Here is a 12,122-nt window from a genome sequence, read left to right as displayed (position 1 = left end):
ACTTCCAGAATTGCTTGTATTAGGAAGGGAGGTGGTGGGGACGACGACGGGACAATCGTTTTGTGGAAGGCGATGGAGCCAGTTCGGCTTACCCTTCAAGCGCTTCTTTCCGGGGGGGAGTTGTGGATCGGCTAGGCAGGACGGGCCCAGAGAAATAGGAACACCAGGACGACTCGCCTCCAGCAAAAGAGAACTTAAAGAACACAACCATGCTTTGACCACATTCACACAACCTATTGCTACAACGACACAGTTAATGGCTGGTTTGGCCAACAGCAACCAGGAAACGGACAAATCGCAAACCGAAAACAAAAAAGCGCAGTTCTGCGAGAAGCCCGCCGCAGCTTTTAAACCAGGAGAGCGAGAAAAGGTATCCAAACGCGCTAAACCAGCTCTCAGCCGCTGCTTTGCATCTCTTCTGGCGCTAGAAAAATACATGCTTCCTCCTAATGGATTCTATGGGCGGGAGGGCGCGCGCACACACATACAACCGGGGGCGCGCGGCGCCTAGACCCCCCCTCCCCCGCACACATCAGCACATCTGTCCGTGTGCCAGCGGCACACGTGTCGGAGCTCCAGGTGTAACAGCAGCTGCCTTGGCCTTTGTCACCGGAGCGGCAGACTCCGGCTCTCTGGTTAGACGTGAGCAGGAAGATGCGACTGCGGGGGCGGGGGGAAGAGGAGGAGGAGAGAAGGAGGGAAGGAGGGAGGGGGGAGCGTGCAGAGGAAGGAGGAGGAGAGAGAGAGAGCGGGCCAGTCTATCAAAACTGGCGTCGCCAGTTCTCGCGAGAGGGAGAGCCGGTCGGGGAGCCACGGGATGTGGGGCTCAGGTGTAAGGCGAGCGCATCTCCTGCCAGCCTTGGGATAGAGCAGGCAGATAAGTCAGACGGCGAGGCTTGCAGGGAGGCTTGGCGTGCGCGCTCCCGGGGAGCTCCAAGCGCCAAGCAGCCTCGGATGCGCCGCCGCCGCCGCCTCGTTGAGCTCCGGCGCTAGGAGAGCTCTTTTCTCCCCGCACTCTTGCGGCGCCTTGGGTGGATTTCGGGGTTGTGGTTTTTCCTTTCTCTCTCTCTGGTTTTTTTTTTCTTCTTCTTCTTCCCTCTTTTCGTTTTTGGTTGTTGTTCCACCGCAAGCCTTCAAGATGATGTCCATGAACAGCAAGCAGCCGCACTTCGCCATGCACCCCACGCTCCCCGAGCACAAGTACCCGTCGCTGCACTCCAGCTCCGAAGCAATAAGGAGAGCGTGTCTTCCAACTCCGCCGGTAAGGGACCCGCCGACAGCCGGGCTTCCCCGCTCGCCCTCCCGGCGCCTTGCCTCCCGCTCCTCCCGCTCAGTCTCGCTCTCTCTCTTGCATGGATCCAGCCGCGTCCCCTCCCTCTCTCCCCTTCTCTGCAGATCCAGGGTTAAGAACGGGGGTTCGCGCTCTGCATCACTTTGGCTCCCGGGTCCTAGCTGGAACTCGATCTCCCCGCTCCCCACGAAAGGAATGTGCTTGTGTGTGTGTATATGTGTGTGTGTGTGTGAGAGAGAGAGAGAGAGAGAGACCCGGCGGCCCCAGCCGACAGCGGCTGAGCTCCCTTTGGTCCCTTCTTCCTCGCTCGGACACTTTCTCTTACTCCTGCATCCGCCGCCCTTGGCACGGCCTCGGATTCCCCCAGTCGCCACCCTTCTCCTCGGGCAATTGCATTTATATATTAAAAAAAAAACTTCTCGGCGTTCCTGTTGCTTAACCTCTCTTCCCCCCCCGACCGCCCCGCCGCCAATTCCCTTCCTCTGATCTTCCCATTCATCTCCCCCCTCCCCCCTCAATGCTGTCCCAACATGACCACCCTTCTCTCTCCGCTGCCCCCAATTACATTCCTATGCGCTCCTGTTTCTTCCTTCTGTGCGCCGCCTCTTTCCCCTCTCCTTGCCTTCCCCTTCCGTCCCTCCTTCCCCTCCTTTCTCTCCGACCTGCTCATCCCTCTCCAATACATTTACGAACAACTTTTCCTTTTATCCCATTCCTCCTTTCTTCTACACCATCCCATTTTTTAAAATTTCCTCCTTCCTTTATTCCAACCTGACCCTTGCTTCTCTCCTCGGCCCCCTTCCCCCCTTCTTCTTCTTCTTTTGCTCCCTGTTTTGACGCTAATTTCCCCCCTCTCTTTTCCCCCATGGCTTTTCCCCTCCGTCCCTTCCCGTCTCCCCCTCGCTCCCCTTCCCGGCCCCGTTGCCCCCTCTCCGCCTCGTTTCTTTCCCTGTCGCTTGCAGCTGCAGAGCAACATCTTCGCCAGCCTGGACGAGACGCTGCTGGCGAGGGCCGAGGCTTTGGCGGCGGTCGACATCGCCGTGTCGCAGGGCAAGAGCCACCCGTTCAAACCCGACGCCACCTACCACACCATGAACAGCGTGCCGTGCACCTCCACGTCGACGGTGCCCTTGGGCCACCACCATCACCACCACCACCATCACCACCACCAAGCGCTGGAGCCCGGCGACCTGCTGGAACACATCACTTCCCCCTCGCTGGCGCTCATGACCGGCGGCGGGGGACACGACGGGGCGGGCGGCGGCGGAGGTGGAGGCGGCGGCGGAGGAGGAGGCGGCGGGGGCGGCGGCGGAGGTGGGGGCCTCATCTCCACCTCGGCGCATCCGCACGCGCACATGCACGGCCTGGGCCACTTGGCGCACCCGGCGGCCGCCATGAACATGCCGTCGGGGCTGCCGCATCCGGGGCTGGTGGCGGCGCACCACGGCGGCAGCGCGGCCGGCCAGGCGGCTGCAGCTGCGGCTGCGGCGGTGGGCGCCGCTGGCCTGGCGTCCATCTGCGACTCGGACACGGACCCTCGCGAGCTGGAGGCGTTCGCCGAGCGCTTCAAGCAGCGGCGCATCAAGCTGGGCGTCACGCAAGCCGACGTGGGCTCTGCGCTCGCGAACCTGAAGATCCCCGGCGTGGGCTCTCTGAGCCAAAGCACCATCTGCCGCTTCGAGTCGCTTACGCTGTCTCACAACAACATGATCGCGCTCAAGCCCATCCTGCAGGCCTGGCTGGAGGAGGCCGAGGGCGCGCAGCGCGAGAAAATGAACAAGCCCGAGCTTTTCAACGGGGGCGAGAAGAAGCGCAAGCGGACTTCCATCGCGGCGCCCGAGAAGCGCTCCCTCGAGGCTTACTTCGCCGTGCAGCCGCGGCCTTCGTCCGAGAAGATCGCGGCCATCGCCGAGAAACTGGACCTCAAAAAGAACGTGGTGAGGGTTTGGTTTTGCAACCAGAGACAGAAGCAAAAGAGAATGAAATTCTCCGCCACCTACTGAAAAAAATAATAATTTAAAAAATAAAAAAACCACAGACGGACATAAAGACACACAGACAGACACAGACACACACGCAGAGAGAGAAAGACAGACAAAATAATAACTGGCCGCCTCTCCGATCCCACCCAAGCAAAAAAATATTTACAAAAACAACCTTTGACCTAAGACAAAAGGCCCTCGCAGTCAAAATTCCCCCAGAGAATGGAGAGGGAGAGAGGGAGGAGGCGCGCTTTTGGGGGGGCTTCGTTTGTTTTGTACAAGGGGCGCAAAAGGCAAGGGAGCGTGGAGAGGGGCTGAGTTGGGGGACCTCACGGACTTCTCGTTTGGACTAGAGACTATTGGGAGGAGGCGACCTCTTGGGGACTGACCGAGGACCAATGGAGGGGGGGCGGGAGGGGGGCACAAATCAAACGAAAAGCGAGTCGCTTCAGAGAAAGGAAGCATTCCGAAAATAAGCTCAAACACGTGTGTGCGTCTAAAAGGCCGGGGCGTGGGGGGGGGGCGTGGGGAGAGAGAGGGTGGGAGAGATAGAGAGTTCACTTCATGAGTGTGATCCCTTTGGAAAGAGAAGGCGAATTGCAGCCTAAGCCCATGCACATAGATGTTCTGCAGACGGATGGGCGCGCCTGCGCGCGCGCAAAATCCCATCCAAAAGGATTTGTACAAAATCGCTGCTTGGAAGCAGGAGAGCAGAGAGCGCAGAAACCTAAGCTGGGGGGTTGTGGGGGTGTGTGAAGATGTGCTGCTCATGGCGTGTTTTGTTTTCGTCCTGCATTTTTTGCTTTTCGTTGCCCCCTCCCCCCGCGTCATTGTCCCTCCTTCCCACAAATGGTTTATTTCATTGAAGCTATTTTTTCTTTTTAAGTTGACCGATGTGGATCGCTCCATGTTCTTGGGATTGCGGGCGACTTGGGGGGGGGCGTGGAGGCCTGCGGTTAGGCGAGGCGGAGAAGTGGTTAGCGAGGACAGTCCTCCTGGATTATTGGTGATGTTTGTCGTGAGGAATTTTGCCCAAAGAGCGTCTCTGTTTCAGAAGTTACAAACTCCCTCCCTACCCTGCGAAAGTTTGCGGGGGGGGGGTCATTAAGTTGTTTTATTTCGTTGTATTTTCTGTTGGAAACAAGCAGCGTACAAATCAAAAGTCGTGGCCCATTCGCTTTTATTTATTCCCCCTTCCCTTTCAGGCGCCCGGGTAGCTATGTAGCACAAAACAAAACAAAACTGTGTTCCCACGACCTTTCTGGTACCTGGTGTTGGGAAGCGGGTTCGTTTGAATGGACGTTTTAGCATCACCTTAACCCACCGGTCATTTTAGCTTCCTGCATGTACGGTTTGTTGGTTTTTCCTGCAAACCACTGCGCCCTTCTTTGCACGTTCGCAAGTCCAGTGAGATTTACTTCCGAGTTAAGGGTGCAGAGGTTTCTACTGGAAGAGGGTTTTGTTTTTAACCCAGGAAGGGAACCCGAACTCCTATTGTGAAACTCGCCACCGCAAAGAATTCGGATGGGTGTTTAGATTTTAAGAGGTGAAGGAAAGCGCGCGGGGGGCGTTTGCGTGTTTGGTTTCCTCTCGATAATAAAAGCTAGATAGACAAAATGTTGGGGACCAAGGAATTTTGCACTGATACGATTTCCCACGTAGGGCCAGGAGAGTTCTAGTTTCTGAAGGATCGTGACTTCTTGCTTCTTCTTTTTTTCTCCTTTTTCTTGGGCAACAACCATCCGTAACCGGAGGGCTGTTAACTTCTGAGAAATGGTAGCCGGGTATACAATGAAGGAAAGGCGCGGGAGGGAGGGAGACAAGAGGAAGAAAGAGGGAGCGGCGAGTTCTGAATCTTTTACAGGAAATGCTTTGATCTCCAAAAGAATTTATTTAACGTGAAAAAGAGGTTTTTTTTCGAGGGGAAAATATAATACCTATAAAAAGAAATTTGGGGTTCAGGGTTGGGTGGGAGGGAGGGAGAGGGACTGAGATTATGCATGTCATGTCCTGAGAAGGCGCAGAAAGATTCCATGATCAGGTCTTCGGGGGGGTTTGCTTGTTCGTTTGTTTATTTATTTAATTATTTATGCGAGTATTTATGGTTTAATAATTTATATAACGCGTGTCGAAGGCATTCTTTTTCTTTTTACCCTTCTTTCTTTCTCTTCGTATCATTGTTTGCAGAGCAAACGTCCTATGCATTCGAAACTGAGCACTAAAAAAAGAGAGAAAACTTAGAGCAGTAGTTTCCAGCGATTTATTTCCTTTCCCGCCCGCCCGCCCCTTTTTTATTTTGTGAATGATGGATGTGATTTTCGCACAGTGGACTGCCTGTTTTTTCACCGAACACACACACACACACAGGGAGATACACACACAAAACACACACACAAACACACACCCCAACACACCGAGTCCTTGTCACGTTACTTGTATTTAGATCTTAACGCAAAAGCAAGCAAACAAACAGCAGCAACAAAAAATAAATGAGGAAGATGTTTGTAAATATTTTATTTAATACACAGGGGGAGGGGGGGCAAAATGGCTACGAATTTCAACCACGTGTCACTGAATTATCTACCTGTCCATGTATGTTTGCTGAGCATTCTCCTTGGTTGGATCTTCTTGATGTTTTCTTAAGAAAAAAAAATTATATATATATATATTCTTTTAATTTCCATCAGAAATATTTCTGTACGCCAAACTCTTCCACAGGGAGATCTGTCCCAGCACACCTACAAATAAAACAAACCTGGAAAAAAACAACAGAAAAGTATTATTATTAATAATTATTACTTATTTTTCTTATGAGGTTTCTCCCCCTCCCTTTTTTCCCTTTTCTTTTCCTGAAACACGGCTGCTAAAAAAATAAATAAACTAAACTAAAATCAAGGCATCAAGCCTTTAGACAAAAACCAAGACAGAAAAGAGTCTACCAAAAATTTTTAACAAATCGAGAGTTGTATTTTTCTGCTAAATTCAGAAATCCTTACTATAAGATAGGTCTTATGTGGAAATGGATACTCTGAATAAAATGAACTATATATTAGCTGCGTGTGTTTCTTGACCTTTGTTCGGTATAAGTGCAGAAAATTGAAGACCCAAGTTTGAACGGAGCACGGGGGTGGGACGGGACTTCAAAAGTTATTTTTAAAAACAGTTTGCTCCTCTGAAAAATATCTGTGAGCGAACCTATTCAGAGTAGCTTCCGGTTTATATGTGCACATATATGTGCACCTAATGATGTAGGAAAAATAATGTTTATTTTCTATTTTCGGTTAATAAATACCATACACGGATCTCTTCCATGTGTTCTGAGTAGAGTTGACCGTTGGCCACCGACTTCTTCCAAGTCACCAAACTGACCCCGATCCAGCTAAAGTCCTTCGTGACGACAGCCCGATCCTAAGGCATCTTGACTCGGAAGTAAGCCCCATTTAGTGCACTGGAACTTACTCGCAGGTCAGTAAACGCAGGGCTGCCGTCTAAGGCTGAGCGGCGTTGAAGTCAATGGCATTTACTTCTGAGAAAACTTTCTGTAGTTTCGTGCTGCATGTCACGAATAATTTCAGCTGGTTGGAGTTAACTAAACTACAATATGGTTGCAGTTAACTAAATCCTGCTCACGGTAGACCCATCGAAATTGAATGTAGTCATGCTCATTAATTCCATTGGGTCTTCTCTGAGTAGGGCACAACCCATTCAGTGAGTATGGTATTTGACTGTATGTGTGCCAGACTAGAGGGAGGGGGGAATTTATTTAAAGCTGAGATCTTGCCCTGCCCGTGATTATTTCTCTTTTATCCAAACCCGTGTCTTTTGGGCCGTAAACCTGTGAATCCAGACGCCTGGCTGGTAACATACGACAACTTCCAAAAGCTGTGATTTCTTTTTCTTTTTTCAGCAACTCTTGGAGTAGGTGGGAAAGGGTACAGAAGGGTAAAAAAAGGTTTGGGTTCCCTTCCCCACACACAAAAAAGTAGAATTCTTCCACCGAGAACAGATTTGTTTCTTTTGTTATGAACTCGAAATGTCATCTGATTTTTTAAAATGCATTTGTAAAAAAAAACAAAAACAAAAAACAAAAAATATTTTATACGTGAGTTCTATCGGATATCATTTTTGGAGAATCAGGAATGACCAAATAAAATGAATATAAAGTCGTGTTTTATTTTTCATTATCTACCCTCGAAGAGAAATGTTGCGGTCCAGCACATTGGGCCTTTCAAAATACCAGAAACATGGTATGTGTTGCTTGAAAGAGACCAACTTAAGGTCAATATATAGTTTTTCTTTTCTTTTTTCTTTTTAAAAAAGGAATGTTGAACACAACACTTTTCGATTGCGAATGATGATAACAACAATAGAAATAATAACAACGGCAAACACTTGTACTTTGCAAAGTTTTCAGCTTTAGTATCGATGGGAAACTGAACAACAGAGCAATGAATCGTTTTATGTGTAACAGTTTAAAACATTTAATAACAGTACAGTTGGACTATGGGATTTTAATATGTAGACCTCAAAGAAGTAAAGAGGCTTCCAGAGGCAGGAGGTGGTGATGCGGGTTGATCCATTCATTGGGCAACTTCTAGCTAAATATAAACAGATTGCAGATCAATCATGCTTACTGGAAAGTCAGCCCCCGTGTCTTCAATTGGGCTTACTCATAAGCATGTTTCCTACTGCCGCCTTATAGCTCTCTTTATTTCCCTTAAACCACGTGCTCGGATTTTATCCCACTGACACCAACCGGACTTCCAAGTGCATCGCTTGGGACGGGTTGTGTTCTGGATATGTCTTTTAACGGACCCTGGGATTAAAAACAAAGCATTTTTCTGAGCACAAAGTGACTTGTTTTCGGTGGAAGTTACATCCGAAAAACGCCTCCTAAGATTTTCCGGTGGTATTTTTAAGGCTGCCGTCCTATGCACACTTCCTTGGGAGTAAGCCGGATTGAACGCAGCAGGGCTTGCTTCTGAGGAGATAAGGTTAGGACAGCGCTGTAAGTCCCATTTCACTTAATGAAACTTGCTTCCCGAGAAAACGCGCACAGGATCGCACCCTAAGGCTGCAGTCCTTAAACACAAATCATATAGGACTAGGAAATGAACTTCCTTTTGAGTAAATATGATTACCACCGATGTCAAAGCTTAGCCTGCAAACCTGACCCCACTTACTTGGAGCAAGCCCCATTGGATTAAATAGGATTTACTTCTGAGGAGGCATGTTCAGGATTGCTCAGCACGTCATTGAAATGATTTTTTTAAAAAATGTATGTGTTGGAGGGAGGGCAGAAATGAGCATTTGCAAGGCCGATTGCGTTCAGTTGCCCTGAATATATTGTTTAAGGCAAAAGTTATCCTGCTCCCCGAAGCAATCTCTCGGTTTTTAAACTAATTCGCGCGCACACACACTTCCAGCCTTGCCGTTTCTCCCTCGTCTAACCCAGACATGTGGAATTTCTACTTAACACTTGTTCTGAAATTGCTTTCAACTTAAATTAGACCGTCATCAATGAATAATAGACAGAGGCAACTAAGGGCTCGTATTGATCCTTTCCTACCCCCTGCTCTCTCCCCTTCCCTTGTGATATTAAACCTAATCCAGTGCCTAGCTCAACAAGTCAAAGATTCCCCCACAAGGAGCAAGAAAGTTTCCTTCAGCCGAGGATTTTTCCCGTCTCTGCCCTTCCCCAAAGATAATAATTTTCTCTGATCGCGACAAAAGGAGACTTGCCGGTGCTCCCGTTCTTCTGACTGCCCCCAGACGATTTTTGGTCCCTCTGGTTATTTAAATTTCAGGTTTCCCCTTCTCTCAATCCATTATTGGTTTTTGTTTTGGTTAGACCTGCTGCTTCCTTCCTCCTTTCTTCCTTCCTTCCTCCTTCCTTCCTTCCCTCCTTCCTCCCCCCCCCCAATGTGGGGAATCCTAATTGATTAATATTATCCCCCCTTCCAATCATCAACAAACATCCCTCGACGCCTGGGAACCTGCTCCCACCTGCGAGACAAGCCTCTGCTGAGCGTTAATTGATGTGTGATTTAAAGGTTGATAAAATATTAGCGCTTTGCCACCGCCTAGGCCCGGACGCGGGCGAGTTTTGGGCGCTCAGCCAGAAGGGAGAGGCCGGAGCGGCTCCGCGGAGCCTAGCGCGCGCGCGCGCGCGGGCGCCCTCCTCCAGAATTGCTGCAAACACAATTACACAGCCGCCCTCTGCATAATTCATGGGCTGAGATTTGGAAAATTAATAAAATGAATTATAACAAGAGGCTAATTAAAAACTTTAGTAATTGTTGTCGAGGCGGCTTGATGGGAGGCGTGTTGCACAAGGCCCTTTTGCCTCTCCACAAAATCTCCTCCTTCTTCTTGGAAAGGACTAAGCAGCCTTGCTTAGCGAACCGCGTTTCGAGGCTGACACGAGACTACCCGTGGTCGTGATGAATGTACAGATTTGACTCCTTGTGGAATAAAGGGCTGCAGTAGAGTTTCTGATAAAGCCTAAGCAGAATTTAGAAGATCCCTGTTTCTTGGTCTTCCAACGTGACCTTTCTTCCTCTCTCCTCTTTTCTTACGCCACATCCACGCCCCTACCGACCATTCTGCATGGTCTGAAGTAGGCTGTTGCCTCTTCCTCCCTGGGTGCTCGCCGAGCCGTAGGCTAAGGAGGCTTCCTCTTTGGAAGAGGCGCAAAGGACGTCAAGGAAAGGCTCTGGCGTGCGCACAGCCGACGCTGCGCAAAGCACCCCGACGTAGATCAGTTGGATCAACGCAGAGATCAGCACTCTTGGCATTTGGACAGCGGGCGGGGAGAGTAAATGGGCTGATGGAAAACGAGACTCATCTTAAAAAAAACCAAACAAAAAACCGGCGAGGTTAATGAGTTTACATCAAAGGAGATCTAGTAGGTCTACGCCAACCAGACGCCTTGGATTCCCCCTCCCTGCCTCACCATCAGCAGGCAGGCTTAATTTCATTCCCTTTCCCGCTCCTTCACTCTGCATACATACACAGAGAGTTGCCCTCTCCAAGCACAGTTCAGGCTTTGGAATCCAGACAGAGAAGCAGTTAATGCAGACAGATCTATCTATCTACCTATCTACCTACCTACCTACACACACACACACACAGAGAGAGAGAGAGGGGGGGGGGGCGCGTTTCTCGGGCTTCTTGAAAGTGGCTCTGATAAAAAACAACAACAAGCCTCTTTTGCGTGTGTCGAGATAAGCATGAAAAACCAACGGACCAAAAAATCCAGCAACGACCTAGACTTCAGCCTTGATCTAATACTCCGCTGAGTTTCCTTTCGGCTTATTGTTGTTCTTTTGTAGACGAGCAGGTCAAGCTACCTAAGAAGCATCTCGCTGCCTCTCTCCCTTGAAGCTTGCCAAAGTCACTCGCCAGGCTTCCGAAGATGGACACTAGGGGAACAGGCCCACTGAAGCAGATTTTCTCACGGGGGTGGTGGAAGAAAGGGAGCGAGCCATAATCCATACTTTTCCTGGCATCCCGGGACTTAATAGCCTCCTGCTGTCCATTGTGTCAATATGCCTTTATTGACATTTACGGGGCTGGGGGGGGCGTGTTCCACTCTTCCGGAGAGCTCCGAAGGACCGAGCTTGTCCGAAATGAAATCTACATAAGCAGAATAAGGACGACCCATTGTGATGCGTGTTTATCTAGGGGGGGGGGCTGCGTGCCAAAGTAAGGAGACCGGAATAGAGAAGCAACTTGTGAGTGTGATGGTTCAGAACAGGGACAAGGACTCCAACTCCCATCAGCCCACCAGCCATCATGGCTAATCGCCAGGGATGATGGGAGTTGTAGTCTAATAATATGGAGAGGGCACAGATTCCCTACCCTTGATTCAGAAAGAAATGTTTCCTAGGGACCAATCCACAAGGAGCTGAGAAAATAGTCCTATTCCTGTTTACTCAGAAGTAAGCACCAGTGTTTTCAGTGGACCTTACTCCCTGGTAAAGGTAAAGGGTAAAGGGACCCTGACCATTAAGTCCAGTCGTGGACGACTCTGGGGTTGCGGGGCTCATCTCGCTTTATTGGCCGAGGGAGCCGGCGTACAGCTTCTGGGTCATGTGGCCAGCATGACTAAGCCGCTTCTGGCAAACCAGAGCAGCGCACGAATACACCATTTACCTTCTCGCCGGAGCGGTACCTATTTATCTACTTGCACTTTGACGTGCTTTCGAACTGCTAGGTTGGCAGGAGCAGGGACCGAGCAATGGGAGCTCACCCCATCGTGGGGATTCAAACCACCGACCTTCTGATTGGCAAGTCCTAGGCTCTGTGGTTTAACCCACAGCACCACCCACATCCCCTTACTCCCTGGTAAGCGTTGCTTAAGATTACAACCCACTATTAGTTATAATGCCCTGGGTTTCAACCTATGAATGCCCCTGTTCTAAAACGGGAGGGGAGGTGGGGTAGGAAAAACACCCTCTGACAGGAGAGAGCTCTCCTTTCTGAACCCAACAACATGTGGCCATGACTTGGGCTTATTATTTGGTGGCCAAAGGAATTGCACTCTGCACATGCCCCAGTGAATGCTAGCACTGAGTCACATATCCCAGGTACTACCTTTGAATCGAAAAGAGGTTATCGTGAGCCCTGGCACAAATTGAGCCAGGATGAGTTTGTTAGTCCGGGGAGTGAAACATCCCAAATGAATCCATCTACACATCTCTATTTAGGCTTAAGATTGCTGGTCCAAAGGTTCCTCCCAACCCTTTATCCCATAATGGAAGTAGTTTATTGATCACAAAATGGGCATGGGGAAAACAGTTTACTCCTATACAAGTCTACTAAAAATATATACCCCATTGGAATTC

The 12,122-nt window shown here is 49.8% G+C and overlaps 1 protein-coding gene and 1 long non-coding RNA gene across 2 annotated transcripts in view; one reads left to right on the top strand and one right to left on the bottom strand.

The window, feature by feature from the left end:
* Positions 1 to 761: 761 nt before the first annotated feature.
* On the top strand, positions 762 to 3,763 carry POU4F1 (POU class 4 homeobox 1). Its single transcript, XM_053384541.1, has 2 exons — positions 762 to 1,261; positions 2,254 to 3,763. The coding sequence occupies exons 1-2, from the start codon at positions 1,139 to 1,141 to the stop codon at positions 3,292 to 3,294; spliced, it is 1,164 nt and encodes a 387-aa protein (XP_053240516.1). The 5' UTR covers positions 762 to 1,138; the 3' UTR covers positions 3,295 to 3,763.
* A 2,009-nt stretch (positions 3,764 to 5,772) lies between these two features.
* LOC128411923 (uncharacterized) overlaps positions 5,773 to 12,122 on the bottom strand; it is a 219,974-nt gene continuing 213,624 nt past the window's right edge. Inside the window, exon 3 of the long non-coding RNA XR_008329968.1 lies at positions 5,773 to 6,028. This is a non-coding gene — a long non-coding RNA (uncharacterized LOC128411923). The remainder of the gene's footprint in view (positions 6,029 to 12,122) is intronic.

Source organism: Podarcis raffonei, chromosome 4, assembly GCF_027172205.1.
Source record: "Podarcis raffonei isolate rPodRaf1 chromosome 4, rPodRaf1.pri, whole genome shotgun sequence".
Classification (NCBI taxonomy): Eukaryota; Metazoa; Chordata; class Lepidosauria; order Squamata; family Lacertidae; genus Podarcis; species Podarcis raffonei.
Note: the sequence above shows the minus strand (reverse complement) of the source record. Positions and strands in the feature narration are given on the sequence as shown.

What these genes read in the sequence shown, in the direction of transcription:
- POU4F1 (XM_053384541.1), top strand. Translation starts at nt 1,139, where the DNA reads ATGATGTCCATGAACAGCAAGCAGCCGCACTTCGCCATGCACCCCACG. An exon ending in CGTGTCTTCCAACTCCGCCG is followed by an intron (nt 1,262 to 2,253) that starts GTAAGGGACCCG and finishes TGTCGCTTGCAG; the next exon opens with CTGCAGAGCAACATCTTCGC.